The sequence below is a fragment of the Lepeophtheirus salmonis genome, chromosome 9 (assembly GCF_016086655.4).
Source record: "Lepeophtheirus salmonis chromosome 9, UVic_Lsal_1.4, whole genome shotgun sequence".
Classification (NCBI taxonomy): Eukaryota; Metazoa; Arthropoda; class Copepoda; order Siphonostomatoida; family Caligidae; genus Lepeophtheirus; species Lepeophtheirus salmonis.
This window is the reverse complement of record NC_052139.2, coordinates 25,033,462-25,051,554: the sequence shown is the minus strand read 5'-3', so window position 1 is coordinate 25,051,554 and position 18,093 is coordinate 25,033,462. Positions and strand designations below refer to the sequence as shown.

At 31.9% G+C, this 18,093-nt stretch overlaps 1 protein-coding gene across 1 annotated transcript; it reads left to right on the top strand.

Annotated features, from left to right (window-relative positions):
- Positions 1 to 13,354: 13,354 nt before the first annotated feature.
- LOC121124710 (chymotrypsinogen A) lies at positions 13,355 to 16,537 on the top strand. The gene is made up of 4 exons (XM_040719892.2): positions 13,355 to 14,863; positions 14,919 to 15,190; positions 15,750 to 15,963; positions 16,032 to 16,537. Exons 1-4 carry the CDS (start codon positions 14,761 to 14,763, stop codon positions 16,346 to 16,348), a joined length of 906 nt encoding a protein of 301 aa, XP_040575826.1. The 5' UTR covers positions 13,355 to 14,760; the 3' UTR covers positions 16,349 to 16,537.
- Positions 16,538 to 18,093: the final 1,556 nt, after the last annotated feature.

Here is an 18,093-nt window from a genome sequence, read left to right as displayed (position 1 = left end):
AACCTATAGGCTCATAGGGGGACAGTGTCTTCCCATGGGTGTGCCAGAAGGATTCCATAACCTGACATGCGTCTGCAAGTATTTTAAGTATCTTGCCTGGCTAGAGGAGAACTGCTAAGACCCTATGACCAAGTACCTGGAGTCCACCACCAGTCCTGATTTAAATCTAATCAATTTTGGTTTTTGAGGCCACCTTGAGGCATACATTTTAAAAGGTCCCCTCACAACAAAAGAAAGTCTCGTAGCCACCATCAAGAAGTACTTATAATCCATGCCCAAGACCCATGACCTACAATTATATAAAAATATTAAAAATGACTGAAATCATGATTTTTTTTTTGTAAAATCATAAAAAAGGTGCGTATTCCATCTTTTAATACTGTATAGTATTTATAAAGTAGCTCCACTTTGTAAGACTAAGTGTATTTTAAAATTGTTACGTTGTGCGACATTCTTATGTATAATTTGTTCACATCAACTCGATTCTGATCAAAATTACAGTCCATTGAAGTCTATGGAGTAAATAAGAAAACGAAGCGTAATAATCCTAGACAGATAACTTTTTATCTCCCACCTACCTAAAAAGTAGCAATAGAATTATGATAAATATTTCAATTGCTCCGTTTGTTATTTAAAATATACATATATAATGTTGTCTAGATAAAAAGAAGAGTACTAAACATTTGGGGACCATGGCTAGATATGAAATAGAGGTTGCGCATATTTATATTAATTAAGTTTCTTTGTAATTATTATTATTAAATCATTATAGATTGTAGATATAGTTGAATAAAGCCTACATTCGAAAATGTAGAATTCAAAATGAATGTTTCTGTGTTAAATGAAGAGTCTTCCTCCTATATAGTTCATGAAAAAATAATAACATATCAGTTTGAAATATTTAATATTTTGTAAAGTAGAATGAATATAAAATGTCAATCAGACTTAAGAATATTTGTATGTTGTATGTATGTATTGACATTCATGAACCCTTCACAAGGTGTATCCTATATAAATCCTACGTGTAAAGGAATCAGTGCATATACAATTTATCATTCATTTATTTACATATTCTAATTTGTAAACCTGAATAACTCTCTCAAAATGAAGAAGCAAGAACTTAAAACAAGGGGCGTCGGTCAAAAATTGGGGCCCAGAAAATAATATAATATATAAAAAGGACCGCAGCTATCTTATACGCAGAGTCTGTAATGCCCCAAGTTCCAGGGCAGGGCCCAAAAACTAAAGTCGCTTAAGACAATGGTTTTCAAAGTGCTGGAAATCTAGGGGGGCGAAGTAAGAGGGAGAATTGAAGATTGCTTTCAGTTTACAAATACATAGTAGTACACATGTATTGTATAAAGAGGGCCTTGGCTAGAAATGTATTAGTGATGGGGGGCCTATCATATTATAGAGCCCCGACAAGTTATATTATTTTCCAGCAATTCGGTGTCATTTTCTTCCGCTTTGTTTACAAACTAATATAATTAAACAACGCTTATGCCTCATGGAATATTCATTTTTGATACATATTTTTTTGCCTAAGAATCACAAAATTCATTTATTATTCCATTAAAGTGAATAACGATTTATTTTATTTTTATCGATATAATGTCATTTTTTTACCATTTTTGTTTTTCAGCCTGTCCAAATAATTTATTCAATATATTTGGGAAATCTCAATCTTCGAAATTTTGTAATTCATGTAGTGAAACCAAATATCATTTATTCGCTTAGAACAACACGTACATATTTAGGAATTATATTTTTTAAATTCTTTTAATGGATCATAAGGACAATTCAGAGAGAAATTTGGAAACTAAGTTTAACATTAACAAGCTATTGATTTGAATTAGAAAATCGAATATAGATATTATAGTTACATAAATTGGTATAAAGATAAGACCGCAATATAAAATCTTCAAAAACCTTTGGATTTTGAGAGAAGTCACAAAATACCCAGAGTTACGGATGTTACGGGACTGAAAACTCTGTGAATTTATCTTTGAAAGACTAACAATACTAAATATCATTTTATAGAAAAGGGTTTGAGGGAATCTTATTTAGACAAACTTATTTTTTTCTGATTGAGAAAGAATCACAAAAACTTTCTCTTACGGATGTTTCATTTTTACGTTACGGTCTATTACAAGTCTTAAATAGAAAAAAAAAAATCATAAATAGTGCTTTACCCAGATATGTTTAACTTCAGTGGCCCATTTAAAGGGTCAACCCAGTCTGAAGGGCCAACTTTTGTTTAGTTATATTGCTTAGTTTAAGAATATTGGTTGTCAGCCCAACAGACTGAACGCAGCCCTCTGCAAACTGTTGACTGTTCAGCTGGGGGAAAAAGTTATGTAGAAAGTTGCTAATAAATGACTATACACATAATGTATGCCTATCTTTTCATTCTTTCCTGCAATATCACACAGTTCTATAACACACACAACTATCAACCAAATAAATATATTCACACACGTTATCATCCTAGGCCTTAACGGAAATTAAATTTACATTAAAGACATAAAGTCATATTTTAAACGTGCATATCAAAATTAATGGCACCATCAACACCTCATTTTTTGTAGGAACTAAAATTCGGTTCATTCATCGGCTTTTTGTGGTTCTTGTGCTTGAAGAGAGAAAAGTGTTATTCTATTATGCCTGAGCAGTGGAGAACATCCTGTGTTTGATCCGTCCCCATCACAACACCCCGACATGATGCACTCCCAGTGTTCCATGAAGGTTGAGCACATCTTATTAGCCCTCTCGAAAAGGAGAAGAATTAATTATTATTAACTCTTTACTCCATTCTTAAGATGCATTCATAAAGTAATATTTCTACCTATTAGTATATATTTATAAATACAGTAATTTTAACATGCTTGATCTTGTACAATTATAGTTGCGTCGACAAGTAACGTTCGTAACGCTCTTGAAAAAAAATAAGACCAAAAATACAATTATTACTAACATGTCATCTTAATAAAAGTTAACTTGGCCTGGAAAGTTTGGTTGACATTGCTTTCAAAATGCATGTTTTATGTCAACTTTTCCTATAAAACGATATGAACGTTACATGAGTTGTCCCATAAAAATGTATCATAACAGCACGTTCTACCTCCCAATGGAAAGACTCAAAGCACATAAGTGATTTACATATTGACACAACGGCCCTTCCAGATAAAAAGTAAGGTTATAAGACATTGGTAGGATTTTTTTTTTTTTTTGCCATACTGGCAATTAAGTAAGTCATATAATTTTGTTTTCTGAAAAATAAATGTTTACAGTATTGAATCTCATCATTGTAGTGTGAAAAACATGTATTTGCAAGAGTATTGGGATCAAATATATTTTGTACTTCAAAATATGGACCTTGATAATGAATTTTAAGGTGGTTTTGTTATTAACTTTGCAACTTTATTTTTTCATGGTAATGTTAACATTTGCATGGAATTGTCCATAACTCGTAAGTGATTATACTAATTCACTAACTTCTGCATATATATATTATCACATTATTTTTTTATTAATTGGGTGTTGTGTACTTAATATTAATTGTATCTACAATTTACCAATTCATTGAGATGTAAAAGTAAGGATTTTTGGTATGTAAAAAAACAAACGAAAATTAACATGGTATCCTTGATAATTTAAAGAATGTTTGAGGGAAGCGAAACTTAGTTGTCATGACGTTTCATTAATTTAGTTATAACAGCTATAAGAGCAAGCAAATGAACACAAATCCCACTCCGTGTCTGTCCTTTTAAAGGATTGAGGACAGCGGTCCAGTCAGGTCCCTCATGTTGTATCCTTAAAGATAGTAAAGATGATCCCTCGTGACGTAGTTGAGACAGTTATTGACATAAGACCTTAAATACAAATTATTTGTTTGTTATCCTGTATTGTTCCAATTTTATGACGTCACACATAATAATATGCAATGCATTTATAGGACTATACTCAACAGCTATCTAAATTATGTCTTTAACAAGGTTAAAAGAAAAACAAGTTTATACTATAGCGTTTTTCCTACTGATATTTGACTTCCACCACACTTTTTAATTGTGACGTCAAAGAGTATAAGTGTTGCCAAGAGTAGCTATTTATGGCTTTCCTTGACAGTTATTGTTAGAGTACCCTGTTTTTACAAGCAGTAGATAGGGTACAACAATTAGAAAATTCAGGCAAATCCGATTACATGATAGCATAACCTTGTATTTTTATCTAGCTTGGTCTCTATCAGTTCTTCACCGCGTTACTTTGTTAACACAATTTCCAACAATTAATCAAGAATTGGCATGGGGCGTCCCCATGATTTTATTTTGGCGGGGGGCTTTAATTTTTTTAGAAGAGACAGACAGATATATTTTTATATAATTCTTTTTTTTGTGTGGAACCTGAATTAAAACCTTTTTCTCTTGGTCTATGAAGTCGTTGCCTTTAATGAATTACACACCACTTCATACGAGAATAAACTACCCGAATATGGAATTATTATTCAATAATTGTTTAGAGCTTAACATGACAAGATTATAATTTAACCAATCAATGATCATAAGACTGATTAAGGGAAAAGAAGTAGACATATCGACAGGTTTCAAAGTAGGAAGTGTATGAAATAATGCGTTCTAGCTATCGGGCCTTATTTTCTTGGGACCCTAGGATTGAAAGACCGATGTATCTGTCTTGAGGAACATTGAATGGTAAAAAAGATCGGACTGATAAAAAAAAGAAAGACTGAAAGGTGAGGGGGAAGAGTAATTAGGAAAATCAGCCCTTGGATTGATCCAACTTTAATTGTCAGGATCACCACATTCCTTTTCACCTTTTTTATTGTAACAATTCAAAAGTGTTTACAATTTACAAATCTACCACCTACATATATTAATTAATCATAATTGCTGAAGAAAGTTTACGTGTGTTTGGTGTTTTTTACTCACTTTTATCTCGTTTTCTCTCTCTTTTCCTGCTGCGTACTACTTCCTTTAAGAAATATCATAGCATGTCCTGAGGAAAGGTTCAAAACAATTTACATTTGCATGGTTGCTAAAAGGATCATAACTGTGAAAGAAATCAATAGTGCATTCACATCATATGAGTCACAGGTTAATATACTCTTTCAGACATTTAAGACTCTTTGTTTCTATTTAGTTATTTTACGAATAAAATTATACTACATTAATCATACTCACTTATTACTAACCAATAGCATTTGAAAAAAATCCCTGGATTTAATATTATGGAAGGAACAAACTTGGACATTGAAGCCGTGTATTTTTTCTATGCCAATTACTCGCAATGATCATTTCTGTAATACGTTTTCCATTTTTCCGATTGGACAATAATTCGTTTTTAAGATTTTACAATTTTTAGTGCATTTTGAATCGACAACCCATACTTTAAAAAAAACTTTGAGACACATGGGAATCGATCTTGTTTAATTAAAAAAGAAAAAAAATAGGGAAAAAACAAATTTGCCTTCTAAGCCCTGGAATCTGGTTTGATCAGAATGAAAAATAGCTTTACGTACGTAACTTAGAATTGTGAACAATTTTTATTTTATATTTAAAGTCTGTATCTGTCTCTGTTTTGAAATAAAGTTATTGTTTTTCCAAGTGGGACAGACGAACATCAGACACACGCATAAATTATTTTAATACTATGTAGGATAATTAAAGGAAATACTAAAGATCCATTAAATACAATATTTTCAGTGTTCAGGCCAAGTACTAGTCCTCATGTTCCGGGTTTTTATGGTTCCGTGTATACGTTATTAGGCTCTAAATCCACGAGAAAGTAAGTAATGTCTGGAATTACTGTAGACCCGTCTAAGGTAAGATATCCTTTCCCACAAGTTCTTTTTTAATCTTTGACAACACTAATTAACTTTGGGACTCTATTCATGTTGTGATCGCGTAGTGTGTATAAAAAAATAATTATGACAGCTTTGGTAAATAAAAACAAATACTCGGCAGGGAGCACTGTCAACGAACAAACACTCCTTTATTACAGTATCTCAATTTCCCACTATTAGCCCCAAAATATTTTTTTTTGCAATTAAAGTTATATTTTGTATCTTATTAGTTATGCCATCACATCAACCATTACTACAAGCGTTTATATACACAAAAATAAACATAACCATCTTCCTCCTTCGTTTTTGCTGCATAGCAACAGTTTTTGTTTTCTTCTATTTCTATTTACTATTAAAAATAAGAAGTGAAAGAAAGATTGTATTAGACAGTTAATTCAGTTTCGGTTAATTTTCGATTACTAGACTCGTTTTTCCTTGAAAAAAAGTCTTCTCAACAACTAAATTGCAAGATTGGCAGCTTTTGTTTTATTGGGGACAGCATAAAAATCTTTTTTTAAGTCCTCTTCTTCATTCTCTTCGTCTAAATCATCTTTGGTCCAATTTCCATCATCCTTGAAAAATAATCTTCTTTTTTAGAATAACTTAGAAAAAGATTGCATTATTGGTTTTTTTAATTCAAAACTGCTCTTTGGTATCAGCCAAATGAGTTACATATCCTATCAATTGTTTTATAAATAGGGTTTTTCATTTGGTTGAAATATATAGTATTTTTTGTTTTCTTCTCCGATGTTTTGTGTTCTTCGATGTCGATTTCATGTTTTCTCTTCATATGTCTGGAAAGCCACATTTTATTTGTCTCTGTAGCCATCAAAATTTTGCCGTGATAATAATATTTGCCAGCTATTTTTCTATTTTGGGTAAAATTATCCCAAACCTTGCTATAATGAGTATTGTACACATCCACTAAGTTTGATATTTTGCTTAGGAATTATTGCCAATGGGATGTAAAGTAATAAAAGCAAGATCAATCTGATTGACTTGGCATCTTACCAGTATGTACATTAGATTATAATCAACTTGTAGACACTTATTAGTTATCAAAGATTCCGGATAACTAAGAATACTAGAGATAAATAATAAAGTCGATAAATTTCCAGGGAATTGTCAAATGGTTATGGGGAATCGATAAAACAAGTTTCTCCCAATTCCGGGAATCAACACTAGATTATACATATATTATATACGAGTACACTATTAATAACTCTTTCATTGATTCTTTAGGCAGATAGGTCAACAGTGTATTTTGTGCATCACTAATAAGTTTTAAAAAATATATATATGTGACAATCCTTTCCTAGTTATTGTTAGTTGTATTCAGATGGGACTCGCACTTCCTTGAACAAAGAAAATTTTTATAAAACGTTTCTTTTAAAAATAGATAACAATATTTTTATAAATTAATGGAATATGGATAAAATAATGAAAAAGGTCACAGTAAGGGACCGGCGCTAGAATATATCTGCAAATGATGGTGGAGGGGGCAAATGATATAGTAGTGACATTCTTAGTGGCTTCCAGGGGATACTATTTGGGAGAAGTAAAAAACCCTATATCAAAGGTAGAAATTTAAAATTTTATTTTCACAATTAAAAAATATATAAATAACCTGTGCAATCGGGCCTCTCTTTCGAATTTGACAGAGCATTGCTTATATATCTAGCACCTATACTTTAGGAAGTCTTTTAAGATATATTTCAGAACACTGATGCTCTTATACAAACTTGAGTCTAAGCACCTGAATTTCGTGATACAGGTCAACTATTATTGCACTTCTTTTATGTAAAACTATATTAAAGGAAAAATCATTTTATCTGGAGCACCCAGAAGGAAGCATCTAAGCTTAAGCTATGGTTAGTCTATACCATGCTTCTTAACTCCTTGTATTGTTTGATCATTTGAAATATTAATATTAGAAAAATATTTTTAGTTGCTTAATAATGTATACCAATAAATATTCATAATGATTTATTTCCTACATTTAGGTTGTTTTGACTAGGATTATAATCCGTAGAGAAAAATTAACCGTGAATCAGATATTGGAGAAATCCATGGAATTGATAGGATCCTACGACAGTAGTTGCGTTCTATTCCTATCAGTGTTAGTTTTAGAGAGTGATTTTTAAATGGAATTAATCCATAACAAACTATACATTTTATTAACTTTAAGAAATTCTCAAGAATATCCGGACAGGATGTAAAAAGACGGTATTTTCGGGGAAAAGAGATCGGTTGGTCATCCTAAATCCTCAGACTCTATAATAAGTCTACCCTTATGATAGGTCTCTCTAATTTATTTTATTTTAAAACATCATGGGGGTAAATGAAAAAGAGGATATATTGTATAAGGGGTAATTGTTCAGAATGTATATTTACTATTAGGACTAAATTCATCCCCCCCCTTTCCGACATATTTACCTCTGATAAATTTTACCCTCTAACGATAAACATTTGATATTTTATTAATATTTTAGTCAAGAATTGCCTCTAAAACAAACCACTTTGACTGTCTTATCAGTTGCCTTCACCACCATTTACATAGTATTCATACCTTTCTTACAAAAAAATATATCCATTAATGGAAAATAAATCGTCCGGATACTGATATTCTATTCCTAAATCGGATAATTTGAAAATACAGTTTGGAAAAACAATACCTTTCGTGCCACTAAAAAAACATGAACCAAACATGTTCAATACTAGGCTCAGACGTTGTTTTGAGAGACTTAGGGAACTGTTGGACTAAGTTTCATGAGTTGTCTTAATATGTTTTCCACCGGGTCTTATTTAATATACACATTCGGCTCGAAATCAATGAAGGGCCCCTTTGTTTTGGGTATCGCGACCCCATTTGGACCCACAGCATGGGAACCACTAGACTAAAAGAAGGAATGTAAAAGGAGGGAATGTTCCAATCTGAAGAGTTTTCCTTGTAAAAAGGGATTTGGGATAATTTTATCTTTTGTCTCTCCTATGTTATAAATCCGTCATTTATGTATTACAAAATAACAAACAGTTTTGTTTTTATACGCATTAATGATGGGCTTTTTTCCCCATAACCCTCTTTTCTTTCTATGGTCACTTTGTAATCTAGTCTCTTCTCAACATAATAGATGGTCTTACGAGGCATTCCCGTCAGCCTAGCCACCTTTGAGTTTTAGTGTGTCTCGCATGAAGAAGAGTTGATGCCTTGAATCTTGCGGTGATGACATTTATCGTCCGATAAAAAAAAAATTCAAAAAACAGAAGGTGTTTGAGATAAATTGCTACCTATACAATTACTGTCAGTTTTAATTTCCTCCCACAGAACCTCACAAATTAATATAATACAAGTGTGTCGGTTTCAAGTTTATACCCGGTATATATATATATATTAAATATTATCGTTGGTTCTCGAACTGTTGGCTGTGGCTCCATCATCATGATTGAATCCCAAAACAAGATAACCCAAATTGTGATGGATATGGATATTACCGATGTTTGAATAAAAACTGAATAAAAATGATGTTCAATTTAAAATAAAAACATAATTGATTTTATTACTTGTAGTTTTCTTTACTGTAAGATAAATTTAAAATTATTCTTATTAGAATAAAATATGATGTGTATATTCTAGGTAGTTTATTTTTTTAAAGTGTAGTTACTGTAAAACTCACTGTACCTACAATTCCACTATTACTTATTTTTCTAATGAACAATAAATAGTTGTATTAAATAAAATATTTTACATGATCAACAAGATCCAATAAATGATTCAGATATATTTCAATATATAATTGTTATATATAAATATTGTGTCCTTCAGTCGATTATGATGTATTTTTATGCAACTCCTTAGTTCTTATAGAAGTATAAGATGATTCTGCAGAAGATATGAAAGATTTTCTGTACTCTTGAACTAAGAGGAATTAAGAGATGTGATACTCCGAGGTAAATGTTCATTAATGTCAATACATGGAATTCTGCTATTCAAATATTCTTAAGTCGAATATCTCCAGTGTTTTATCCGTTGTGAAACTTCACCTTTGCGTTTAAAACGGATAGTCATTCTATAAACAAACTCTATAGTTTAGTGTTTTTGTCTTTATCTTTGCATGATAAGTTAATTTTTGTTTTATACTATGTCCTTGATTAAATTTTATTGTATTTTTGTTTTAGTAGACGTTTGTTTGTTTATGTTTATCTATTATTGATTTTAATAATTTTCATTTTTTATAGTACTATTAAATTGAATTATAGATAAGGTTTGTTGCTTAACAAAAAAAAATGTTTAAATTGATTTCTTTCTATAAAATGTCTCACTGCAAACCATTTCCAAATCATTTGATATAGACTGGTGGTGTATTAAATAGGTATTTAAGGTTATGTCAGTGTGCAATTTTCTAAATGCCCATATATTTCGTATTTTTGATTGCTAAATACTTTTATAAAATTTGAACTTTATTGTCGACAAGATGGTAAATGTAGTGTAAAACCAACACATTCATGAGGATGCATGTAAATATGTAAGGTAATAATTTTTTGGTGCCCAAAGTGCTTGGTCTTAGATTATATATTACCAAGGCAGTTAATTTTATTAACTTTTTTAAATTGATAATGATTTTGCATCAATGATTGCTTATAAAGTCTGAAATTTTTTAAACAAGGGATCCACAATCAGTTAAAAAGTTGTACCTATAGCCAAATTTTCGGTTCAGTGGTTATATTCATAGGTATTCACCAAAAGTGCCTTTTTATAAGGGGATTAATACCATTTCAGCAAACAAGGCCTCACTAAGATGTCCCAAAAAACCCCAAAATGGTTTAATATCATGAAACCTGTGCTGATTTGTTATGAGGTTTGCTTAATTTATAACTAACATAACAAAAATCATATGAATTTCTTAAAAATTCAGCCAGCCCTCTTATAGGTTGAACGAATGAATCAATTTTGAAGGGAAGAGTTAATTCAAATTTTATGGGTTCGGCGCATGAAAACTTAATATTTCAGTGAATATGACTAATTCAATCTCTAAATTATTTTGTTTGACCCATATTTTTATTCTGATACAGCTAGCAATCAATATTTTTTCTTTATAGTTTTTTAAACTTATTTTCCTCATATTTAAGATTCATTTTTGTTTAATGTACGCGTTTTTCTGCATAAATAAACTATTTTGAGGTATTTATATCAACTTTAAAGTACATTATGGCTAAAGTTAAACCTTCCACTAGACAATGTACAGAAATTTTCTATTTAAACCAACCTATTTCTGTGATGGAATCATCATCTTTACCAACAGTTGGTGAAGTATTGAAATATTTTCATTATATAAAACATGTTTCATTACACTATATTCAAATACCAGGCAAGGGAAATTTAGATATGGGGTCGGTACCGATGATGTTCAATTGTTTTGGAAAAAATGCAAATTTTATGGTATATCAACTTTATGTAAGTAAAGCAGTTTTGTACTGTGAACAAATAAATTACAATAAAGGAACTTGATAAAGATTTGTCAAATTAACAATTTTTGTTTATGGGCATTATTGGTTTAAAACACCTTTATCTACTGAAACTCCACTTATTGATTTGAAATTTTACAAGTACGGGATGCGGCATAAGTCCTTGTACACTTTTTATACGGATAATAACGTATACATTTTGTGAAAAATTTCATAAAAAAGAACCACAGAAATAATATTTTTGAAAATTCAAAAATTCAATTTTTTTATTGAAGAAATAAAATTAGCCATAGGTCTTTTAGGAGCTCAAAAATACAGAAATAGAAAGACTTCGGCCAAAAATGGTTGTACGCATCAAAGCCTGTGACAATCCCTCCGTGATTGCACGTAACTTTAATCAGTAGGACCACTTTATTTTTTTTTCAAATCGCCAAGAAGCTCTACAACAAAAACCGAATTCTTTGACGATCGTCACAGGTGGGGAAGACCAAAATTGGTCTTCAAGAAAAATTCATTTGGTTGAAATGGAAAATAGAAGATGGAATGGCCAGGAACCTACATGGCTGAAAACAGCTTCTGCATTGTAAAGGAGGATTTGGGACTATATGAGTGAAAAAATTTTCAGGATTTGACAGCTTCACACTGACAAAAGAGCTGGAACGATCGAAGATCCTCCTGAATAAAAACGAAGAAACCTGTAAAGGGAGAAAGTCCTCATTTTTTGGATGACAAAATTTTAACAGTCGACCCAGTCAGCAACTTCCGGTACATTGCAAGATCCCCAAACGCCCTCTCCTAAGGTCAAATTCACATGGGGTTCGAAAAATGCAGCCAATACCATAATGCTCGGTTTCATTGGTTCAGACAGTACGGTCAGACGGTACGGCGTTTTACCGGTATAGACAAAAGTCACTGACACAATGAAAACAAATTAAAGGGGCGTATGATTTTGAAGAGGAGGAGATTGATGGCACTGATCAAGTGATGAACCTGAGCCCAAGAATCACTACGTGTAGTTGTAACTAGACCAACACCCACACTACAGCAGCAATGGAGGTCATAGGAAGGCTTAGGAGGAATATTCTGGAAGGGAACCCTTGGAAAGTTGAATGACCACGTGAACCCATCCAGAACCAGCACGGATATTGGCCAATTTTATGAGACAGGTTTGGGTAAAGTAGTCGAAGTTGGAAGGCAGGATCGATTTACAATAATGGTAAATGGTTATCGCAGCTTCACCAAAAGGAGCAGGCGTTTCTTGAAGATACATGACGAACTATTAAAGGAATTGCGGATCTCAATAAGGAAATCATGTTTTAATCGCAAAGTGATCGAACTAACAGTGTGAAAAATACAATACCTAGAAGGTCGTCGAAAATTAGAATTTTGGAATATACTTTCAAGCCAGGTTGAAAGCAAGCGCCGGTTCACCACTTCTCTTGCTCTTTTTATACTTTGTAAGGCTCTAATAACATGATAATGTGATTGATGTGAATAGAAAAAGACGTAGGTCAATTATATTTTCATCTTACAAAAATTAATTTCCAAGAAGAAGACCTGCAATAAATTGGTGCACCTTCTACACCTTAATATTTCACAACCGGCTCATCGCCTGATTTTTCGCCATCTTCTTTACGTTATATAGGCTGTAATAACGTCATAATGTGTTTGTTGTTGTAAAGGAAGAAAAGGATATAGTCAAGAGTAGTAAAGGATGTTTCATCATTGATGCCAACTCGATGCAATATTAAATATGTTGAACCGATTAAAGCTCCCTCCCTTACTTCAAAATCTTTACTACTCTAAATAGGCTGTAAATATAAAATTTTTGTAAAAAAATACTGTTAAATATTTTTTTGAATATACCTGTCTTTTCAAAAGGTGAGGGAAGAAAATGAAAACTTTGGACCTCAAATATTTTTATGTCTGGCTTTTATTTTTTTTTATATTATTCTTCAAAGGTTCTAGGGGTCATGCTTTTATAATTTGGGAACCTCAAATTTTTATGTCTGGCTTTGTGCTTTCTCTTTTAGGCGTATTAATCTTCACGTTCTACATGTTTTCGTAAATTTTCCTTTTATAAGGGTGAGACAAAGAAGAAGATAGAGGCATGGAGGTGATACACCTTGTACGACTCTTATTTCACATCAGTTGATCTTAAGGAAACAGAAAACCTTTGATCCATTAGAAGAAAAATATTTTGACGTAGAATAAGAATATTTTGACGTAGTAGAAGAGGAAGAAACAAACCGTACCTCCACAGTAAAGGAGGAGATTGAAAATAAAGAGAACACCGAAGAAGAGGCGGAGTCTGACAACCCTTTCACTGGAGATCGAAATTCTTTACTATCGGTCTAAAACAATACAAATTGTCATTTCAGCCATCACTGATCACAAAGCCAAAGTATTATGTGTTAAAATTATTTGTCAAAGTTAAAGTATGCATGTTAAAAAAGTCAACAAGTCAAAAGTATCAAATATAAATACTAGTCAATTTTTGTAGAATAGTGATACATATTCTGCTACTATGGGCCATGATGGTAACATCTCAGTCCACAGACATGGTTCAGTTCAAAGATATAGAAAATACAAAGTTGGACTTGTTTTCTAAAAAATGATGAATGATAAATAGCATCCTTTAGCACACTGGTCATGCAAACTATTCTGAAAAATGATGAATACAATCTTAACTGGTATGCAAACAGAAACGTTCATCATTAATTTACAAAACAGGCTCAAATCCATGCTGGAAATGCCTGAATTTCAAGAGAAAATAACATAAAGCTACTTTATTATTTTTTTTTTTTTAAACAATAATATAAGATCGGACATTACACGGGGAGAAAGATCGATTACGATGCTATTGTAGGAACAACTTTTCTACTCATATTTTGCTTCTCTGCAGTAGCTATGATTCCCTACTCACAAATTGATCACAGAGTGAATATTTGGAAAGGAGAAGAAACTCAAATAACAAAAAAACATATTTCGAAATAAACATCATAATAGCGGTATTAGAAGACATGGGCAAAGTCTATGCAACAAGTTCAACTACTATTAAATCAAGCTATAAGACTTCAATTGAGACTTCCATCCATCGACTCGGAATGAAAAACATTAATCTGGAAGACACTGATATAGTAACCAAGCAAAGGCGGCTATATCCTTGGCCTACAAGAAGAATCTCAAATGTTCTTATGTGACTCCAACTTCTACATGAAGGACGACAATAAAGTAATACACGCCATATTACATATACCAATTCATCTTGAGGAAGAAAAACTGAAATTAATGAAATTCTACCCTATATTAACACTGCTAAATGAAAAATGCTCCGTTATGGACTCTAAAGAAGATTATTTAGCAATGTGAAACAAGGGATTTAGTACGTGTTTCCAAGTAATGTATAGCGCACGGCATGTACGACAAGCATAAACGTCATGTATTGCACACAGAATCATATCCAGTTACGTCACACAGCTCACATACATTACCTTATGGAAGTCTTAAACCAAAATAGTAAAGGTGTCATGAAATCGAGGAGTAAGTAGTAGCTATAGATTACATTTTCAAAATATTTATACGTATTTTATTAAAGTTCTGCCTTATTCATGTGGATATGCACCATCGAAGGGATTAATGGGATGTAAACCAAGAACGTCAGACAGAATTATTAATGGAGTTCAAGAAAAACATGGAGAAATTCCATGGCAAGTTTTTATTTTAATTGAACTCAACCAGGAATCAAATCTTAAATATGAATGTGGAGGGACAATACTCAATTCTGTGTACGTTTTAACTGCTGGTCATTGCATCGCAAAAAGAAACATCTCGGGGATAATTTATTCTCCACTTGCTCTTAGCTCCAAAGTAAGTAATCATATTACAAATGTAAAATTGTTCGAAATCCGAGGATTTATTAATAATTCCTCCCCATTTTGAAAATTTGAACTTCATCAGCTGTCAAAGGGAATTATAGTGATGTCTCATGCCATTACTTGAATTGTATCTTGCAAGGTTTACTCCTTAAAAAAAAAAAAAACAAAACAGAAAAAATGACCCAAAATCAGTAGTAGGTTAGGCAACTCTTCTCAAGTAAGGAATTATTATTCAATACTTCTAGAGAATTGTTCATACCAAGGTAATTATGAAAACTAATTTCAACAAAGCCAAGCAACGTTGAGAACACTGTTAAGGGGGAGGGAAGCAGGAAATTCAACAGTTGACAACGAAATATAGAGTAAATTTTTGTTTTAGTAAGGTAACACCGTTTTCTGGCAGCAAGTATGTTGTATCTTTTATTTTTTGAATGACATCCTTCCATTCATGATTTTTACGCTCACTGGGATTTTGACCCTTTTCAAATATCTCGTAATGGATTATAAAACAAGGGGGAATATGTCAATTAATGGAATATTATTAATTGCAGGTATATGCTGGGGGTAGTACAAGGAGATCTGGCGATATGCATAGAATATGGAACTTCATATTGCATCCATTATATCAGACAGTAGAGGAAGGGATATTAAACGATATTGGTCTGGTAAATGTTGGTGGTTTTTTTAGATTTAATTCGCTTATACAACCAGCTTGTTTGCCTTCTTATGGAAATAAGACCGACTTTATTGACTCGTACATCATAGGTATTATTATATAATCCTCAGCAATATGTTATTACAACTTATTATTTATATGTGTTCTTTTTTTAAAGCGAGTGGATGGGGTGAAGTATATATAGACAATAGAACGCGCCCTTCCCATCTTATGAGAACAGAATTAAAGGTTCAAAATGTGTCAAGCAATGTATGTGAATTTGACATATTACGCATTGCTGATCCTTCGTCACTTTTGTGTACTTACAACCCTCCTTCTTCTGCCTGTTATGGAGATTCTGGTAGTCCAGCTACAATGGAAGAAAATGGTAGATGCGTACTTGTTGGAGTCATTTCACAAGGGCTCGTATGTGGTGAAACCTCCATTCTCATAAATGTTTCATATTATTTAGATTGGATTAACAAATATTTATGAGTAAATTGGCAAAAAAGGATGTATCAATTGAGTTTACTTATCGAATATTTTTATTATAAAAAATCAGCAACAATATGTTAGCTTTACAAAGTCTTTTTAAAGCCAGGCAGTTTAAATAAAATATATTGTATGTACATGTCAGGTACTTGTAAGTCATATATATGTATACAAATATAAAACTAAACTGAACTGGGTTACGCTATAAATTTATTTATTCCAATCATATCGATTTAGTTAGATATCCAGTGTTTGCGAGAGTCGGGCTATTTTGCAAATCTGGAAGTTAGAAATTAAATTTACTTCAATGGAAATATAGTAACTGGATGGCGTCAATTAGATCTGGACATAAAATCCTCTGCTTCTTATACTTTTTTGATTTTTTTGTTGATGTTTTTTTTTATCACAAATAAAAAGTTTATGATAATAACCTTTGCAAATTAAACCCTTTTCAACCCCATGTCAATAAACTAACCGAATCCTAACTTGCCTAAAGTAAAGATCGCTTAATACATGCATCAACTACATAACAACTTTAAAATTACTTTACCTTCAAATAAATTAGTATCCTGCGTAATATCCAATGCTTCAATAGAATGATTAGGGGCAATAGTTACTTCAAAATATTAGTTATAAAATGTCAGTATTTGTCTTTATCGAACAGATTAAATTCTCATAAGTGTTCATTTGAATTGAAGCAATCCAAGACGAATTAACTTGCTAATGCAACCTCTCTTCATGTTACTATCTAAAAAATTATTGTACAGATTTAATTCTCATAAGTGTATCCAAGACAAATTAACTGTCTAATACAATCTTTCCTTCATTTCTTATTTTTAATAGTAAATAGAGATAGAAGAAAACAAAAACTGTTGCTATGCAGCAAAAACGAAGGAGGAAGATAGTTATGCTTATTTTTGTGGATATACACGCTTGTAATAATGGTTGATGTGATGTATTAACTAATAAGATACAAAATATAACTTTAATTGTAAAAAAAAATATTTTGGAGCTAATAGTGGGAAATAGAGATACTGTAATAAAGGAATGTCTGTTAGTTGACAGTGACCCCTGCCAAGTATTTGTTTTTATTTACCAAAGCTGTCATCATTATTTTTTTATACACACTACGCCATCACAACATGAATAGAGTCCCAAAGTAAATTAGTGTTGTCAAAGATTAAAGAAGAACTTGTGGGAAAGGATATCTTACCTTAGACGGGTCTATAGTAATTCCAGACATTACTTACTTACCCGTGGATTTAGAGCCTAATAACGTATACACGGAACCATAAAAACCCGGAGCATGAGGACTAGTTCTTGGCCTGAACACTGAAAATATTGTATTTAATGGATCTTTAGTATTTCCTTTAATTATCCTACATAGTATAAAAATAATTTATGCGTGTGTCTGATGTTCGTCCGTCCCACTTGGAAAAACAATAACTTTATTTCAAAACAGAAACAGATACAGACTTTAAAATAAAAGTGAATAAAAGTTCTTTAGAATTCTAAGTTACGTACGTAAAGCTATATTTCATTCTGACTAAACCAGATTCCAGGGCTTTGAGGGCAAATTTGTTTTTTCGCTATTTTTTTTTTTTTTTTTCATTAAACAAGATCGATTCCCATGTGTCTCAAAGTTTTTTCTAGAGTACGGGTTGTCGATTCAAAATGCACTAAAAATTGTAAAATCGTAAAAACGAATTATTGTTCAACGGAAAAATGGAGAATATATTACAAAAATG

Coding starts and splice junctions, on each gene's coding strand:
- LOC121124710 (XM_040719892.2), top strand. CDS start 14,761: ATGTATTGCACACAGAATCATATCCAGTTACGTCACACAGCTCACATA. Junction 15,191..15,749: donor CACTTGCTCTTAGCTCCAAA/GTAAGTAATCAT, acceptor TATTAATTGCAG/GTATATGCTGGGGGTAGTAC. Junction 15,964..16,031: donor TATTGACTCGTACATCATAG/GTATTATTATAT, acceptor CTTTTTTTAAAG/CGAGTGGATGGGGTGAAGTA.